Source organism: Zonotrichia albicollis, chromosome 21 (genome assembly GCF_047830755.1).
Source record: "Zonotrichia albicollis isolate bZonAlb1 chromosome 21, bZonAlb1.hap1, whole genome shotgun sequence".
Classification (NCBI taxonomy): Eukaryota; Metazoa; Chordata; class Aves; order Passeriformes; family Passerellidae; genus Zonotrichia; species Zonotrichia albicollis.
In genome coordinates, this window is record NC_133839.1 from 10,823,779 (window position 1) to 10,842,752 (window position 18,974).

Genomic DNA, 18,974 nt, shown 5'->3' on the forward strand with positions numbered 1-18,974 from the left:
ACAGGATCTTTAAAAAGCTTTTCCCTACTTCAGAAACCAGAAGGTTTTCCATCAAGCCTGAAACTCTCTCTAAATCCATCATCTCCTGCCTTGAAAATTGCAAGCAGCACTGCCTCGTACCTCCAATCCTAGGGGCTGCAAACCATCCTGGGGAGACACAGGGGCAGAGGTGGTCTGGAGGGCAGAGACTCCCCATGGTGCTCAATTAATCCCCTTTGTCTCTCTCCCACCCAGAATTTTCTACGTCTCTCATGACTCGCAAGACCTGAAAATATTCAGTTACATCACACGGGATGGCGCAAACAACTCCTTCAGGTGTAATGTCTTCAAATCCAAGAAGAAGGTGAGGATGGCTCCTGGGGAATGCACCCTCCCTCTCCTGGGGATGCACCCACATCTCTGTGGGGTCAGAGGGTGCAGGGCCCTGCCAGTGACCAAGGCAGTGCCGGTGCTGGGTGTCCCCAAAACAGCGTACCTGGTGCTTGTCCCCTCCTGCCCAGCCCGGGCACCGGCGCATTCCACACAAGGACAGGAGCCCCCAGACCCAGAGTGGGGAATGGAGGGCACTGCTGGAGCACCCAGCCTGGGAGGAGAGTACGGGTGGGAGGCAGGGGATGCTGGTGGTTCCTGTGGGTGGGAGGCCGGGGAGGCTGGCGGTTCCTGTGGGTGGGACCCAGGGGAGGCTGGCTCTTCACCCTGGGGCAGTGGTGGCAGTACCCAGCACACGGCTCTGGCTGTCCGCAGAGCCAGGCCATGCGCGTGGTGCGCACCGTGGGACAGGCCTTCGAGGTGTGCCACAAGCTGAGCCTGCAGCACGCCCTGCAGAACGCCGACGGGCAGGCCGACGGTGCCAGCGACAAATCGGCCGAGGAGCAGACGCTGGAAGGTGAGTCAGGGCCCCGAGGGACTGGGCATGCCCATCCCTAAGGCAGCGGTGTGGGGATGCTTTGGGGTGGGGACACGCAGGTGGCAACTCCTTCATGGGCAAGAGCTTTGGGCCCCTTGGGATGGGGAGCGTGGGGAATCTGCCCTGCCTGCCCACTCCTACTGAGCACTGGGGAGGGGCAGGCTGAGCCCCCTCACTCAGCAGGCTGAGGGTCTGCAGCTCCTCGGCCAACCCACCCCTCCCTCCTGCCCCTGCACAGCATGCTGAGACTCGGAGCAAGTCCTGGCCCTTGTCCCTGAGCTCCCCCCAGCTGCCAGCCCTGCGTGGGGCCCTGGCAGGGAAGGGAGGCTCACATTCACGTGTCCATCTTGTTTGAAGTTCACCAGATAAAGGGCTCCAAGATCACGGATGTGGACGAGGTTGGCATCGATACTGGGGGCATCTGTGTGTCCGAGAGGGGACCCAGAGAGCTGCCAGGTGCCAGGGGAGACCTTGGCATGCTGAAACCTGGGCAAGCCTCAAAGGAAAAGAACGGCCAGGTAATGGGGGGTGGGCTGGAGAATGGTTCATGTGCTCTGCTGCTGCTGAGGGCCCTCTGCTCAGGGTCACTGTATCATGGCTTCATTTGGAGGTGCTTCCATGGAGACCCCATTGCAGCCCTCCCTGCTGGCTCCCTGCTCAGGACAGGCCGTTCAGCTCCCAGTTCACCTGCAGCCAGGCCGTGTCCAGGGCCGGGGTGGGGGCTGCAGTGCATGGCTGAGCAGGCTTCTCGCCCCACCCAGGCTGGATTTCTGTGCCCTCAGTGCTGCTCTGCAGCAGTTGTTTGTTTGCCTGCCCTGGCAGGGATCCCTGGCTGCCCTCGTGCCCCAGGCCCAGGGAGCAATGTCCCCAGGAGGCCCAGCCCTGGCAGCGCAGGCACCACGGCACGTTCAGCTCCAGCAGCAGCTCCACCTTAATGAATGGGTGCTCCACAGAGCTCTGGGAGCCCTTCCCGGAGGCCTGAATGGCATTGCTTCAGCTCACACAACAGTAATGCTCACAGGGCTGCCTGGAAACAGCTGCAGTGACAGGCACTCCCTGAATCCATGGGATTCGTCTGCGTGCCTGGAAAGGCTGGGCTTTCCTGTGCATTCCTCTGGCACTGCCCGAGCAGGGGAGGGCAGCAGCAGGAAGGGCAGTGGCTGCTGGCACTGCAAATGCTCCAGGCAGCAGGACACCGCCCAGCCCGGGCAGCCACAGCACGGAAAGGTGTGGGGTGTTTGGGTCACTCCCTGCTGTCTCCTTCCCGGGAGCCCTGGGGACCCGCCCTCCCCAGGCACAGCCAAGGCAGCCCTGCCAGCTCTCAGGAAGGAGCCTCTCTGAAACACTGGGGATCCCACAGATGTGCAGAGCCGACAGCCCAGGGCTGCCCCTCAGCACCCCCTGGGTGCCCCAAGCACAAGGGCTCCTCTGCTGCGCTGGGTCAGCCCTGTGGGGAACCAAAATCCAAACGCCAGCCTGAGCCAGTCAATCCGCTCACCTGCCCGTTTCTTTGTGCCCAGGATGCCGAAAACTGCTCCCTCCACCTGGCCAGCTCCCAGCAGCTGCTCAGCCCGGGCAGCCCCTGCTCCTCGGCCTCCATCACCCCGCTGGCCTCCCAGCACTGCCTCCAGCTGCTCCAGCAGCAGCTCCTCCAGCAGCAGCAGCAGACGCAGGTGGCTGTGGCCCAGGTACACGTCCTGCCCTCCCCTCAGGTGGCACCAGCCCTTCTCCTCCCCCTGGGCCAGGCTGGCGGGGCAGGTGGGAGCGGGCCGGGCCCCGGCAGCAGTGCTGGCAGCGTTCCCGGTCGCACAGCTCTCGGCAGCACTCACAGCATCGCTTGCAGCCCAGCTCGCAGCATTGCTTTTAGCGCCACGTGCAGCATCGCTTGCAGCACAGCTGAGCTCCCCCAGCCACGGAGCTGGCTGCTCACACAGCCCCGGGCTGCTCTGGGAGTGTTGCCGGGCCCGGTAGAGCCCCCAGCTCCCGTTTCACCCCATCTCATCCCGTTTTTGGAAACCATCCCACCCCCAGTCCAGCATCAGACCGGGGAGCCCGGTGCCTCCCGTCTGGGCACATCCCTTCCACGTTTCTCGTTACTGGGGGGACAGCGGGACACCCCGCACACCCCCGGGACAGGGAGCACACCGGGACGCCCCGCACACCCCCGGGGTGCCGCCGCATCCCCGCCCGCGGCCGGACCGGCTCGGGGGGCCCGCTCGGGGGTGGCGCGGCGGGGCCGGCAGGGGGCGCTGTGGCGCCGCCGGTCCCGGGCGCTCCCGGTGCTGCTCCTGCCGTCCCGCACCGCCCGGCCCCGCACTGTCCCGTCCGAATCACGACCCCGTTCGCATCTCCCGTCTCGCAGGTGCAGCTGCTGAAGGACCAACTGGCGGCCGAGACAGCGGCGCGGATCGAGGCGCAGGCCCGGGTGCGGCAGCTCCTGCTGACCAACCGCGACCTGCTGCAGCACGTCTCGCTGCTGGTGCGGCAGCTCACAGTGCTGGAGGCCCGGGAGGAGCACCGGGATGAGCATCGGCAGCCGGGTGAGGATAGCGACACACTCACTGGGGTTGTTTGGGTGCTGGCATGCCCCCAGCTCCATCCCTCTGGACAATCACTGCATTCCTTGCAGTGACAGGAAACAACTGGAGTGCTCCCAGTACCATCCCAGCAGGCTCTGGGGGTCTGGGGCATTCAGAGTGCAGGGGAGCAGCTGCTTTGGAGATGCCCAGTTTTTCACATGCCCCTTGTCCATCTCTTACAGCTGACCACTCCTTGCAAAACCTGTCCCTGGCCCAGTCCCTCTCCCTGAACCTCAAGAACCACTACAGCCTGGATGTCCACCTGCCATCCACCTCCACCCCTGCCAGCATCCTGGGCAGCCCGGTGGCCCCCGGCTCGCTGCCCTCCCTGGGCCCCAGGGACTCCTACCTCAACCTCGTCAGCCTGGACAGGGGCAGCCACCGCTGCGGCAGCAAGGAGGGGGACGAGTGTCTGGAGGGGCAGGAGGGGCTCAGCCGGCGCGTGGAGGGCTCCGAGGTCGGAGACTTCGCTCTGCCCAACGGGGGCAGCCGGCAGAAGGCGGAGGACATGGCCAGAGGGGATGACGACAGGTAGAGTGTGCCACCCCTGCCACCTGTGGCTGCTGCCAGCTGCAGCAGGAACGCCCTGAGTGCCGCAGGGATGTACTCACCCATCACCTCCTCTCTCTGCTTCCCCCCCGCAGGCGGCAGCCGCCCATTCCCAAGCTGAACCCACCACCACCCATCCTCCGCAAAAGGTCAAGCAAGACCTCCCCAAGCTTGGAAGTGGAGGTGAAGCCTGAGAGCACTGCCCACCTGAGCCTACCCAGTGCCAGCATCTCCAGCCTCACCAGCATCACTGCCAGCTCCCTCACCCTCTTGGACCCTGAGGCAAGGACTCCTGCACGGAGCGCTGCCTCCAGCACGGAGCCCGGCCCTGCTGGGACCTGCCAGCGCTCTCTGGGCAAGGACAGGACTGGAGACAGTGGGCCAATGTCCCCCTTGGCCAGCATCCATGACCCAGCAGCCAGCGAGACCCTGGCCAAGGAGTTATTGGCCCTGGGCAGCCCCACGGACAGCTCACTGCCCTTCTCCCCTGCGGATGACACCTGCTTGCACATCAGCTTCTCTGAAGATGAGCTGGACACTGCTGTGGGGCCCAGCAGAGTCCCCTCTTAGTGGGGCCACAGGAGGTGGTAGCTGGTGGCTGGCAGCCCCAGCAGCTCCATCCACAACCCTGCAGTGGGACTGGGGGTCCCTGTGCCCAGGCTATGAGACAGGTCCCTTTCCTGTCCCACCACCTAGAGGCCACCCCACAGGAGGGGACTGGCCAGCCCTGCCTCAGTCGGCACCAGCTCACACTGCTGTCACACTGCCATCGTGTCCCTGCTCACAGCCAGGGATGCTCACAGCAGAGAATTCCCAGGGAGCTGCAGGCTGGAAGCCCTGGGCAGGGCTGTGGGACAAGAGACTGTTCTGTTCATCGGTTGCCACCCGTGGCAGCCTGAGCAGGGCCACACAGCACAGCCACGGTGTCACTCTCCTGCCCAGCTCCCAGGGTGTGTCCCAGACTGCCACCACACTGGGACTCTCCAGAGCTGCCAGTGTCCACCAGCCCCACGCTGTGCCCAGCCCTGCTTTGGGGACAGCAGCCCCACCACTGTGTCCCCATGCAGTGAAGCCACCACTGCCTCCATAGGTGCCTTTTCCCACTCCCCAGCACCCACTGCCCACACAGGCTGGGCCCCACTCTGAGGCCACTGATGGGTGCAGGGCTGGCCGTGGGAGCCTGCAGCAGGGGGTGACCCCCTAAGGAAGGGTGCACCCCATGTCTTGGGGTCAGGGCAGAGAGCCCTCCCCTGCCCCCTGAGCTGCTGGTGGCTGCAGCAGGAGGCTGCTCCTTGTGCTGGTTGTAGGGTGTAACGGTGTGGTTGGGTTTGGTCTCAGAAATGTGAGTGTCCTGGGAGGAGTTCAGGTTTAAGGAAGAAGGGGGGTGATACTCATCCACCTTGGTTGTTTGTCTGAGGGTGTTGGGAAAGTGTCAGAGAGTCCAGTTGGGAAGTGTGAAACAGAAATGGAGACTTGGAGCAGCCGTGCTGCCTGTCCCTGGCACGGTGCTGCTCCTGCAGGGAGAGGGGGATGACAGGACATGCACCCAGAGCCAGCCATGGCAGTGACAGAGCCAGGACGGGGCTGGGACCGGGCTGGGGGTTGTAAAGCTCGGCTGGGCTGTCCTGTAGTGCAGTAGTGACAGCCCAGCTCCTCCATAGGACACTGCGGTTTGGTAATGGACTTTTAAAGAAAAAAATAAACAGATTTGCAGAGCCAGTGCTGTGTCTCTGCCCCGTGGGGCCTGTGCACAGGGGGTCCTGAGCCTGTGGGGTGGACTGGGAACTTCCAGGTATTCCCAAAGAGGAAAGATTCCTGCTGGAAATAGCTGCTGAGCCCCTGAGCTGCTCCCTGAGCAGCCCCTGCCAGGATGGGCCCTGCTCCCCACACACTCCTTTTGCTCTTTCCTGGTCCTATTTCTACTGCTGAAATAAATGCTGGCCACAGCACAGAGGATGGAGGGTGGTAGAATGCAGATGGCAAAGCTGGATGGGATGGCACCAGTGGCATTCCAGAGCACTGGGATCCCAAGGGCTGCCTGCAGCCAGAACGCGCAAGAGACCCCTGAGCCTTGCAAGGTGAGGAAGGAAATGCAGGGGCAATTCACACAGAGACTCCAGAAGGGGCAAATCTATGAGATTGTTCCCCCGTGCAGGACAGGAGGCCCAAATGAAGGCACCCAGAACCTCTGTGGGGTCTCAGGGCCACTCTCCATCCCTCCATGGAGTGGGTGCAGCCTCCAGCAAGGCAGAGTGGGGAGCAGGGAGCCCCTTCCCCAGGCCCACTGCAGACATCTGCTGGGGGGCTGCCTGCGTGGGGAGGGGGCACTTCCAGCCCAGAGCCTTATTATGCTTCCTTCATGGGAAGAAACTTTTTCCTTTGCTGTCTGCTAAGCTGCTAGCAATCATCAGGCAGGCAGGTGGTAAAGATTCATATCCATCAAACAATGCCATTTAGTTTGTAACCTGTGACTAAATCTGGTGTTAGCTTTAATTTCAGAGTCTGCTTTAGGGCTCGCTTGTTAATCTCTATGCAAAGCAGATGAAATGAATATGCAGCATTTTGGATGTAATTGTACGGCTTCAATTCAGCACTATAATTTTCCAAACAGGATCTTGCAATCAAGCTTCTATTCATTAGTGTATAAACAATTTAGTTTCTCAGCTCTCCAGTATGCCAATCATCTCAATGGAGTGAGCATCTCCGACAGAAAGAGGAGGAAAGTTTCCTTTGTGTAACAGAGGTAAAAGTTGCTCCATACTTCAGACAATTCCCACCCAGCAGATCCAGACCATTCCAACAGAAGTGGACGGTTCCTCGTGTCCCCACAGCGCTGACCAGCTGCAAACACTACTCAGGGGAGTGATGCTCCAGTGATCTCCCAGCTCATGTAGCCCCAGGCCCTTCAGGAATTCTGCATGTGAGACCTTTACAGAAGAGCCCAGATCCCACAGGACCAGGCTGCCTGGAAAGGTGCAAACATTCAGCACCTCAGCACACCCCAGTGATGCTCAGGGCTCCCCGAGTGCCCACGACTCTGGGGACAGGGTGGCCAAGCCCCCTCCACGTCCCCATCCCCCTGACACTCCACACCAGCTCAGCCTTCCAGGACAGAGCCCTGGGGACATCACACACCTGGGGCCAGTGGCAGCTCCCTCATGGGAGGGCTGGGGTGACACAGGAGTGGGTGAAGGGCAGGTGTTGATCTCTGGGGCTCAGCACCCTCATGGCTGGTGCTCTCCTCAGTGGGGACCCGAGGGTGCTGTGAGCGCCTCTGGCCCCTGCCTGCATCCCCATCCATCTCCAATCCCCATCCATCCCATCCCCATCCATCCCCATCCCTGTCTCCAATCCCCATCCATCCCATCCCCATCCCCTCCCGGGCGGTGCGGGGGGACCAGCCCAGAGCCACGACAAAGGGAAGCGCCGTCGGCGGAGCCGCTCAGCGCGGTCTCGGTTTCCAAATGAATATCGACAGCGCTAATTACAGGCCGCCATGCAGACAGCTTATTAGCTTGTCACAAAAAGACGGTATTGAACCCGGAGCCCGCGGTATTCACGGAGCGCAGCAAGACGCTCCCCAGACAGCACAGCGAACCAGGCAGGCGAACAACCTCCAGCAAAACTAATTACTTCCTGATTGTCTACGGCCACCCACTGGGTATAATAGTATAGACTAAATTTGGCATATACATAACTAAGCACTCGGCACCAATTTGGTGTACAATAATCATCCTCTGTGTTGCATAATTAAAATCTGATCACTTGGAATAATTATTTCATATTCCCAGTATCGGGTGAAGATTGCATAATGTGGCAGAAGTGTGAGCGTGGCGGTGGATCCACTTCCAGAGGCGTGAGCCCCAGGGAAGGGCATCCCAGCTCCAGGCACCGGCTGGCTCTGCCATGGCCATGGCCCTGTGGCCAAAGGGCTGTTGGTCAGCACTGGCTGTGGAGGAGCTGCTGTCCCCTTACACGGCCCCGCTGGGGCAGGACGGTACCCGGCAGGACAGGCTGTCCCGGTGTCCCCACGCAGGCACTCTCCCCATTGACCTTTCCAGCCTGGCTGCTGCCCCACTGCCCGCCCGGCCGGGATGCTCATCGCCCGACTCCATTGTGCTCGTACATCTGCTAAAGGCATTTGGAAAGACACGGCAATAAAAAATAAAAATCAAGTGGAACGTGTGTGTCTAATCCATTAACTTCCTCCGGCGGCTCCCCGGGGACGCGGCGAGGAGCAGAAAGAATACGTGGATATTGCACGCGCCCTGGCACCTTGTCCCCGGGCCAGCCCTGCCGCTGGCCGCTGCCACGGGCTCATAAATCACTGCGGGCGACAGCGTTTCACAGCTCGCTTCCCAGCCAGGATATGGCCATTCCTGCTGATTACACGGCCGGCGCGCGGGGGAAGCTGCATCTCCCACTTCCAGGAAGGGAGGATCCGCAAGGAAAAAGCATTGATAAAAAGAAGAACGAAATCAGCTTTGTTCACGTTGCGAATCTCCCATTGTTCCTGCTGCGGCCGTCAGCCCTCGCTGGAGAAAGTATTTCCTCAGCGATAAATCTCCTGGGCTCCTTGCAGCCCTCGCCTTGGCACCAGACTCTCCTCAGCTTGTTTTGAAAGAAAAAGCACTTTTGGCTACAGGCCCCCTGTGGGGTGCACTGGGCTATTCACGGTGTCAGTTTGGGGGGTGAGGGATAGCCCTGGGGCAGGGGACAGTGGCCTGGTGCCCGTCCCAGGGGGTCTCTGGCCTTGTCCCCAGTCAGGGCCATCCCAGGGGACACACACTGCCACTCCCAAAGGCTCTACTCCCTTCCCACAGCACCCGGCACGAGCCGGGGAAAGTGAGTCTGACCGGGGCCACGCTAATCCCAGCGCTGAAACGTGGAGCTGGCAGTGGCCAAGCACTTGGAATACAGGAGTCAGGCTGACAGTTGTACAAGAAAAATAGATCAAGTTTCCAAGAAAATAGAGCCGAGTTGATCTGATTTTCATCAGCATCTTCAGCCGCCTTTCGGGAAGCCCCAGCCTGCTCCTCATTCCTCCTCTCCACTTTACAAACCACTTAATTCCTTGTTGCTTTGGAAACCCTCACAAAGACCCTCTGCATCCCCCAAAATAACGAGCAACAGATGCTGCTTTGACCTCAGCAACTTCCTGGAAACATACATTTGTCAAAATAAAAATAAAAAGATTAATGTGAGGAAGGCTTTTAAATTATAAGGACACAGCAGACACAGCCTGGCCTCGCACGCCGAGCCCACGGCCTGTGGAGAGAGCCGGGAATGGGCAGGGACAGGCTGTGGGACCAGGGGTCCCTGTGCCCCAAGGGCTTGGGGACCCAGAAGGGCAGGTCTGGCAGTGCTGCCCACAGCCAGGGACAGCAGCAGGCTCAGTTCTCCTCCTTCCCTCATTTCTTGGTTCATAGGAGCAACTTGTCTCTTCCACAGAGCCTTAAAGCCCTTTGCCCATCCTGCAGGGGAGGAGATGGGCACACGACAGGTCACCAGGAAATTCTGGGTTATGAGCACTTGGACACCAGTGGGTTTCACCCTCCCACTCCAGCTGCAGCCACCTGGCACATCCCAGGGACAGAGCTCACACACAAGCACAAGCACTTCCCAACAGCACCTGAGATGTCCAACAAGGACTCCTGGCAGGACTTGTCACAGCCACACTGGTGTGTGACACAGCCTGACCCACAGCACAACCTGCCCCACCAAAACCCAGCACCCACAGCACAACCTGCCCCACCAAAACCCAGCACGCACAGCACTCACCAGAGCTGCAGGCAGGGAGGCTCCACGTGCTCCACACAGGGGAAGGCCCTTTTCCCTCCCAGCTTTATGGAATCAGCCACAAACAAGCTGCTGGGAAGGGCCTCCTGCTCCTTGGCCTGCTGGGAGGTGGGCTGGGAGTTTGTGCACCTGGGGTGGGAGGGTCATGGGCACATTGGGCATTCCCATGCCCATCCTCATCCAGGGGGTGGCAGTGGGGAGAGGACCCAAAAAATGACTTTCCATCAAGTTAATGAGGGACAAGAAAACACCGGTGAGCTGGTTGGTGCTGGCAGGTGCACGTGGGCACTGCCAGCTCCCAGCAGAGGTGCCAGGGTCCGGCTGTGCCAAGGGATAATGGGAGCCATGCTGGAACATGGGCACTGTCAGCCCTGCTGGCAGCACAGGCCAAGGACAGAGGCTGAGCCCCAGCTGCCTCCAGCTCCCACATTGCCCACCTCAAGGCTCTGCCCTGCAGGTTCCAGCTGGCAGCACCTCTGCACTGCCAGGAGCCTGGAGTTAGTCCTAAACTGGGAAAGGGAGCCCATGTGCTGAGCTCCAGGGAGGAGAAGAGCCATTAGAGGGGCACATAAATAATTGCTGCTTTGCACGGAGCATCATACAGACTCCTGGGTGCCCCAGGGGGACTGCAGCACCAGGGGCACGCTGCCAGCGTGGCATCACCTGACCCTGGCATCACCTGCCAGCCTGGCATCGCCTGTGGCATGGCTGCTGTCCCCAAGGGACTGGACAAATGCCACAGCTCCTTGTGCAGGCACAGCAGGTCCCACCTCCACACTGTCCCTGGGGCCACCACACCTGCGCCACAGTCACCCCAGTGTCTGTGCTCTGCCTGGGGACACCTGGGGGCTCGCCCCAGCTCACAGCCCCAGCAAGGAGTGCAGTGCATACAGGGGCCGCCGGAGGGCTCGGAGCAGCCCTGCCCTGGCCCCGCACCACCGGGATTCCAGACCCACCAGTTTCCTCTGCCCTTTCCACTGAACCAACCCGTGGAAAGTTTTATAAACTTGAGGAAACGCAAGTCAAAGCAGAAGGAGCCCAAAGCTGAACTGAAGTGTGACCTCAGCAACCTCCCCTTTTGTCCAGCCTGGGACCTCACTGTCATCTGTCAGCATTTGCTGAATCTCCTCCTTCAGGGACACTCGAGGCCCTTCCGCAGGAGCGGGGCCTCCCCACAGCCCTGCTCCTCTAATGACTCTGTTATCTCTTGTTATCTCTGTCACTTCCACCTCTGCTTCCCTCCACTGTCAGAGCAGTGCTGCCCCCCCAGCCTGGCAGTCCCAAGGGAGCAGCATCCCAGCCCGCACTTCCCAAACCCCTCATGGACAGATTCATCCTGCTGGTCTGACCCCGTGCTTGGTGGGGCAGTGGCTGGGATCAAGGTTCGATAGAGCAGCTCAAGCAGCACTACAGGTCACAGCTGAGCAGCATTCTATGGATGCTACTCCCATCCCACCCCACACCATCCCATTCCTGCTCCAGACATGGTGGAAGGGAGGTAGGACCTGGCAGAACAGGGCCCAGGGGAAGATGGAGCACAGTTTGCTGTCTGAAGTATGAACCTGCCTGGCTGATGAGAGGGCACTGACAGGCAGGGAGGGTTTGGTGCAAAGGAAGGAAATGGAAGAATTAAATCCACAGAACTTCCCTGCTTTTGTTCTCTCTCCCGCCCCCGCTCTTCTCCTTGGCCGCTCGCTCTTCTTGCTGGATGTGTATGGCTTGATACTACCCAAGCAAGCTGGAAACAGGGTATATCAGCTGAAAGCAATTTACTTTGAAATCCAGCTGCCAGATTTTCCTTCATTTGTTTACTTTTAAATGCTTTTTTAAAAGCCAAAGTACACAAGGCAGCCAAATTGCTGACATGTGTGCCGGGCCGGTACCCCGCAAATGCTGCATTCTTTCATGTCCTCCTGGGCTCAAATCCACTCATGTTTATTTAAAATATGTAGAACACTTCAGCACTATTAAGGACCATGTTTTATAGTAAATGGAAAAAGATTTCCTTGCAGGCCAAGGGGAGAGGAAAAGAATCACTTCAATTCAGTTTTGTTCCGACAGCACTTTGCCTGCCCACCAGGGCCCAGCCACCCACAGCCCAGCGAGAGGCTCGGCCCAGAGCCAGGACCCAGAGCTTGGGCTGCTCCAGGTGCTCTGGAAACACTGCAGACAGGTGGATGGACACAGAGCTCCAGCAGGGCTTGTGGGGCTCAGCCTCTCTTCCCCCAGATCCACGGGGCAGGTGGCCTGTGCTGGCAGAAACACCAAATGGGGTTTGAAGTACCCAAAGTTCTCCACAGCTCCAGAGTCCTGGTTTAACACAGGATTTCACCTGTCAACGTGGATGTGAAAGCTACAGGTGAGACACCAACCTGTGAGAGCCCAGCTACAGCCCCAGGGCAAAAAAGGAGAGGAAATAGCAGTGACCAGGCAGGAACAGCCTGGCAGGGACACCGAGAGGGAGCAGACTCAGTCCCAGCAGAGAATGAGACACCACAGGCTTACTGCAGATGACAAGGAATTGCACACCCTCCCAAAAGTAGGATACAGATGAAAATGTAAAATACAGATGAAAATAGCAAATACATATTTTAAGGTCAACAACAGCTAAAAGGGAAGTAGACATTCATATTCAGAGTTTTTAACTGCATTGCTAATGTGGGTATTTTGAGATGGAATGAGGATGGAAGGGGCATTTCCAGCTACTGCTGCCTTTCCTTAAATCACCCATCTGTGGTTGACACAAGCTGAACTCTGTGGGGTAACGTAAGGATGCGCTTCAGAAAGGGAAAATGTCAATAAACAGCAGATAAATCCTGCAGGCCTTTGTTGCTGCTCAAGCTGAAACAAACACAGAAAGGCAACACAGAGAAAGGAGCAAGGAAGTGACATCTTTTTAATCAAATTATCTGCTACCAAAACTAAAGATGGACAATGGCTCTGTGAACACGTTAATGTGCCTCTGACAGACCTTCCTGAAAGAAAAACACTGCTGATGTAGCCAGAATTGTTCTGGTTTGTGTCCTAGCAAAAAGCACAAGAAAGCAGAAACCTCCAGTTATTAATTTCTGATGATTTAGAGCACAGCACCTTCATAGTTTTATTGTAATTAGCCAGACCAGTAAATCTTCAAAAGGATTCCTCCAGTGGAGTCCCAGACTCAGATTATGTCATGGCTGAGCACAACCTCCCACAACTGGTTTCACTCATGGTTACAGAAACAAAGGCTCTGAGCAAGCGGTGATGGAGAGCAGAGAGGGGTGTGCAAGGGCTGGGTGCTACCCCTGTTCTGGGGACTGTCTCTGCTGTAACCTCCTCCCCTGCTCCCCTGCTCCCTGCACACAGCCATTCCCAGCAGAAGGCAGGGTGCTGCCACTGTCATCTCTGACAGGCAGGAGCAGTTCAGAACTGGGAAATACCCCTCCAAGAGTACTGAGAGAGACATTTCTCCTCTTCCACCCCGCAGTGAGGTCTCCAGCTGCCTCTCTGATCAGAGCTGGATGTCCACATAGGGCAGAGGCTCCAGGGCAGGTGCCAGCCGCTTCTCTGCCCACCCACGCCCTGTGACCTGGCTCCTGCTGCTCTGGGCAAGGAGAACAGCACTGGGCCGTGGCTGTGCCTGCCCTGCCCAGGCAGAGTTTCCCCCAAGACTCCTCTAAGGCACTTCACAAGGACAAAGATGGTAAACAAACAGAGAGCTGTATTGGGTGGAACCACCCCATCACAGAGCAGCCAGGGCAGAGAGGGAAGTGACAGTGCCCCAAGGCCACACAATGAGATAGTGACAGGCAGGAAAGGGAAGCTGGGTTGCCTGTCCCCCTCTGCAGGGCTGTACCCTCCAGTCCCCACTGCTCCTGCTCTGCTCTGTCCCCTCTCAAACACCGGTCTAAGAGACAGAAAACAAACACATGAAAGCCTGTAAAAATAAAGAGCCCAGTAACTGGTAGTAAAGACTCCAGCAGCTGTAGGGAGCCAAAAGCTTCTTGGAGGGGATTGGATGGAAGTCGAGTTTCCCTCCCTGCTTGTATTGTATTTCTTTCCTCTGCCAAAATGTGCTTCTTGAGCCTTGGGCAGAGCTCTCGGCGGCTGACCCTCACCTTCCTCTGTTTAGCCTGGAGCTCCGGCTGGCCATGAGCGCCTGGGGCCGCGCCAGGGGCCGGGCAGAGCCTCCCCTGTGCGCACACGGCCGGGTCAGCCCCGCTGCTGCTGCTGCTGCTGCTGCCCGAGAGCCACAGCCCGGGGCCACACCTGAGCGCTCAGGGACACGCTGGGCCCGGGGAGCAGCGAGGGAGCCGAGGGGCAGAGCCCGGAGAGAGCCCGGGCTGGGCAGGGAGGGAGGTTTGCACTGATCCCACATTCGGGGCTCCATCCAGCCCTTTGCTCCCAAAGCTGAGGGAGGTTTGCACTGATCCCACATTCGGGGCTCCATCCAGCCCTTTGCTCCCAAAGCTGAGGGAGGTTTGCACTGATCCCACACTGGGGGCTCCATCCAGCCCTTTGCTCCCAAAGCTGAGGGAGGTTTGCACTGATCCCACACTGGGGGCTCCATCCAGCCCTTTGCTCCCAAAGCTGAGGGAGGTTTGCATTGATCCCACACTGGGGGCTCCATCCAGCTCTTTTCTCCCAAAGCTGAGGGAGGGCTGCACTGATCCCACATTCGGGGCTCCATCCAGCCTTTTTCTCCCAAAGCTGAGGGAGGGCTGCACTGATCCCACATTCGGGGCTCCATCCAGCCCTTTGCTCCCAAAGCTGAGGGAGGTTTGCACTGATCCCACATTAGGGGCTCCATCCAGCCCTTTGCTCCCAAAGCTGGGTCAGGCTCTGTCTCGGCACAGCTGCCCACGGGAGGCAGTGAGAACAAAGCAGAGGTCAGACAGTGCTCTAACCAAAGGGGTAATTCTGGCTCCATTAAAATCCTCGCTCCTGTTTGCATGGAAGCAGAAGGCTGTGCTACTGCTTATAAAGAGCTGAACCACCCTCAGGCTGACTCATAGCCCTTAACAGAGCTGCCATGCTGATTTTACAAATATTAGAGCAATGCCTCAGATTCAGGGTTTTGTGTGGTTTTAACCTATCAACTCGGGAGCAGACCCATAGCTCTTTTATAGAGCTCCCCTTCCCTGTATTTTATTTCCTTTCTGGGTGCCAGAATTGGAGCCAAAGTCGAGCTTAACAAAGCAACAGGCATGGCCATTCTTCCTAGCCCTTAATTACCCTGGTGAGAAGAGAAAAATTAATTTAAACCCTATCAAAAGTGCAAAAGCTGTTTGCCATTTTGTGCTGCAGAACACAGTGCGAACCAAACACTCCCTTGAACCACCTGCACTTGCCAAGCCCAGCCAAGAGCACAGGAACTTGCAGATTGGAATCCTTTTGTTCAGGCACCGGCAACAGACAAACGTGATCTAAGGTATTTCTCAGGCAGCAGCAATGGGGATATGCTTGGGATGCAAAGAGAACTTTCACCACATAAAACGCTCTCCTCTTTGAGCCCCTATTCCTGGATGTATGAGGTACAGCAAAACTCTTCATGTCCCAGCCTGGGACAGCCTGGAGCAGCTCTCACAGCCTGGGCACAGGGCCATGGGGCTCTCCCTCCCTGCCTGCCCTTGCCAGGCCCAGAGGAACCTGCACCGTGCCTGTGTGGGGCTTGCCAAGGCTCTGGCACCACGTGGGAGGGGAGAAATTTGTTGAAGCAGAAAGCAAGCCCAGGAATAACTCCTGCAGCAGTGAATGAGCTGTTGCTGACCTGCCTTGGGGGTCTGGGAGCCACCTGTCCTGCAGCATCTGCTTCTGCTTGCAGTGCTGATTTACTGCTTTAAAGCCAAATTCACACCACAGACTATTTGCTTCTAGTTTGCTGTGCTGTGTTTTCTCAGAGCTCCTCCCTTTGCCAGAGTACTCTCTGCACCACACTCAGCCACGCAGGAGGCGCCTTAGATTCAGATCAAGTCCCCAGGTAGGAGGGCTCACATGAAAAACCAGAAAATTATTAACAGAGTTATTAACATTAGTAAGACCATTTGGTGAGGCCATGTCTGTTCCTAACAAAGAGAAACAATGTGCTTTCATACAAAGGTAAATACTGCAATTAACCTGCTCCCATCCTTGCCTGTGCCATTCATTTCACACCAGCCCCACAGGTGCAGAACCACCCAGCTCTCTGCAGCACCAGGCTCAGGATTCAGAGAAGGAATTCCAATGTACACTGTGACATCCCAGCCACCCCCATCTACTTCAACTCTACCTTAGCTTCCTCAAACCACACCAAACACAACTGAAGCAATACTTTTCAAATAATTTTTCCTCCTCTTCTCCCTTCATACTCAAGAGTTTTTATATGTAGGGAAAATCAAGTTGAGACAACGTGAATTTTATAGCAAAGACAAAAGATCTAATCAAGTTGCTGTATATAAGTAGCCTTTGGATTTTCACGATGGCAGAATCTTCACAGAGATGCCCAAAATCAGCTTAACGCAGCCACAAGAGGGAGTCTGAAATCTGTTACTGCCCAGATGGATTCTGCCTTCTCAGTTCTTCAGTACAAGAACACACAGAGAGCTTCAAAAGGATTGTACAGTCCTGAATTGAGCAGAACCATTTGAAACCAGGGCATCTCCAACTGCCAGATGTTTTGAAGAGAGACATTCTCAGAAATGTGCTGTTGTGCTACTGCCATGCAAGTCTGCTGCACCAGAAATGCACAGTCCCACCTTGCTGAGATTTGATATTACGCTCAGATTTTACCCTTCCCACCCACAGTCTGAAAGAATGGAGCAGGTTCTGCTGAATCTGACCCACAGTGGAACAAGCTACAACACTGGCCCAATATTCTGTTAATTTAACGTGTGATTAGAAACTCTGGCAAAGCTGAGATCCCACAGCACAACAAGTAACACTTCTCACAGGGCCAGGGAAATATCTGTGTTGAATCTGTGTCTGCTCTCCATCTGCCAAAAAATTGTCAAGACAGATTCCTCAAAAATACATTTATGGTCTTTACTGAATCTCGACATCCACTTGTTCTAGTTTCCATTACAGCTCCAAAGGGGCATCCAGGTTTGAGAAAAGCCACAGGATTTTCAGCAGAAATAGCTGCCTTCAGGCACTGTCCAAAGCACCACCAAAAGCCTCTGGTAACACTTTCCCAAACATTTAGCCAAGAGATAAGGACAAGAAACAATTATCACAGAGAGGTTAATGAAGGAAATGCTCAGAGTACAGCTGAATTCTACTTGACTTTATCATTTCATTGTCCTCCTCTGCTGATGTCTTTTGTACTTTCACCTGCTCATTCCTTGAAACTGAAGAAGGAACCTAGGCCAGCAGTTAATTCTGACATTTTAAACCATGATCAGTGTATCATTACTGGATCCCACAGCTCTGACCCAAGAGGCTGTAGATTCAGCTGTCAAGAAACAGAAAATAACCTTAAACCTTTGAGGCTCAGCATAAATCAAAATCACTTTTTTTTTTGCTTATAGTACTGGCCAACTTAAGGGTGGGGTTCCTATCAGGCTGTTGAAAAAACCTGCCCTCCTACTTACCAATGTCTTTCTTTTCAGAAGCAATCTAATAGGAAAAATTACTCTTTAATTGTGATTAGGGGCTGACTACTGGAATGCCCATGCCTGTTAATTCCAAAGCAGATGTTCAGCAGTGCAATATGCTGACAATAGTAAGTTAGTAACAGAACATGGTAAGATCTAAAAACTCCTGATAACTGTTGGAGTGGTCAGCAAAGGTCTGATGTGATTTGTGTTAACATCCCAGAACAATCCATCCTCCCCTCAGCCAAACCTCACTGCACTCACTCAGCTGAATGTAATTAGACCCCAAGCTTGTCCTAATTTCAGTCTCTGCAGAGAAGGGCTCTCTTTCTTCAGCCAGACATGGCTGCTCCAAGATGGTGGCAGTGATGGCCAAGGAGAAACTGCAAAGGAGCAGCATCAGCTCACAGATTTAGTCAAGGACAGCTAAGACAGCCTGGTATGTACATTAAAATAAAAACACAGCACCTGCCTTGAGTTTCAGTCAATGCACCCCAGCAGAAAGTGGCAAGAACCCAGAAGCCTCACAGTGCAAAAGCTGTTTTCAGATAAATGTTATACAATTTTCCCTCTAGCTCCATGGATCAGAAACACATGCTGCAGCTATAGAACCATTACAGTTTAATCCCACCTCAAACAAGGAGATGGTAAATCTTCAGATCCTACTACCAGCAGGCTACTCAAGGAGCAGAGCACAGTTCCACTTTGCCATGGTTCAAGTGAGACAATCTCACCAGAGCAGGTTAAACTGCATATTGCTTTGGAAAAACAAGTTCATTGGCTTTTTTTGACCTTGCTATTGGATGGAGGTGAATGAAAGACTAGATCCCAACTCCTATGAAAAACCTGACTTTCAGATACTGTAGAAAAGATAAATTTTAAAAAGCTCACTAACTCCTCCATCAAAAAGAACACCACAGTGAAAAATTGGGAAGGATTTGCCCCAAACCCTTTAAATCAGGGTCTTGAGACAGAATAGAACCTCCTTTCCTACCCTGCTTAATGGAGCACAAGATCCTTTAGAAGAAATTTTTTTCCTGAAAGATGTTGAAAATTTAATATGATTTTTCTGATAATGTAGCTTGTGTTCCTCCAGTAGAACAGTCCAAAAAGTGGAAGTCCCAAACCAATGTTGTATGAGCAGCTGGGAAGCACAACAGGGATCTTCATGGCAGAAACAGCACAGCCCCCATACCTAGTAAATGCCAGATTCCACTAACCCCTTGCTCCAAGACAGATTTTAGGTTAAACCTCTCCAGGAGTCCCTTGGAAAGAATGCACAATTATGAGTTGCAAGAGCAAGGGAAGACATTAATGACTTGTTTGTTCCCAGAGTTTCCTTGATCCATGAGGCAATGTTCTCAGTACGTAAATCAAGCCTCACACCAGTCTGTGATTGATGGGCCAGCAGTCAAAGACTGGAACTGCGTTTGCACACATCCCAGGCAATCCTGGTAATCATGACCAACCCGCTGACGTTACTGGTGCCCAGAGCGTCCCCAGGGCTGTGTGACTGCAGAGAGCTCTGAGCAAAACAGGGAAATGCATTGTTCTCGTTGCTAAGAGTTTAAAGAAGTCTGCTCAGCCATG

General features: G+C 55.8%; 1 protein-coding gene across 1 annotated transcript in view; it reads left to right on the forward strand.

Annotated features, from left to right (window-relative positions):
• The window catches only part of LOC102068524 (carboxyl-terminal PDZ ligand of neuronal nitric oxide synthase protein), a 30,450-nt gene extending 22,244 nt beyond the window's left edge, over positions 1-8,206 (forward strand). The window contains exons 5-11 of the mRNA XM_074556463.1: positions 235-343; positions 745-886; positions 1,265-1,425; positions 2,428-2,595; positions 3,270-3,447; positions 3,669-4,017; positions 4,131-8,206. Of these exons, the coding sequence (XP_074412564.1) occupies positions 235-343; positions 745-886; positions 1,265-1,425; positions 2,428-2,595; positions 3,270-3,447; positions 3,669-4,017; positions 4,131-4,605 (1,582 nt within the window). The 3' untranslated portion in view covers positions 4,606-8,206. The remainder of the gene's footprint in view (positions 1-234; positions 344-744; positions 887-1,264; positions 1,426-2,427; positions 2,596-3,269; positions 3,448-3,668; positions 4,018-4,130) is intronic.
• Positions 8,207-18,974: the final 10,768 nt, after the last annotated feature.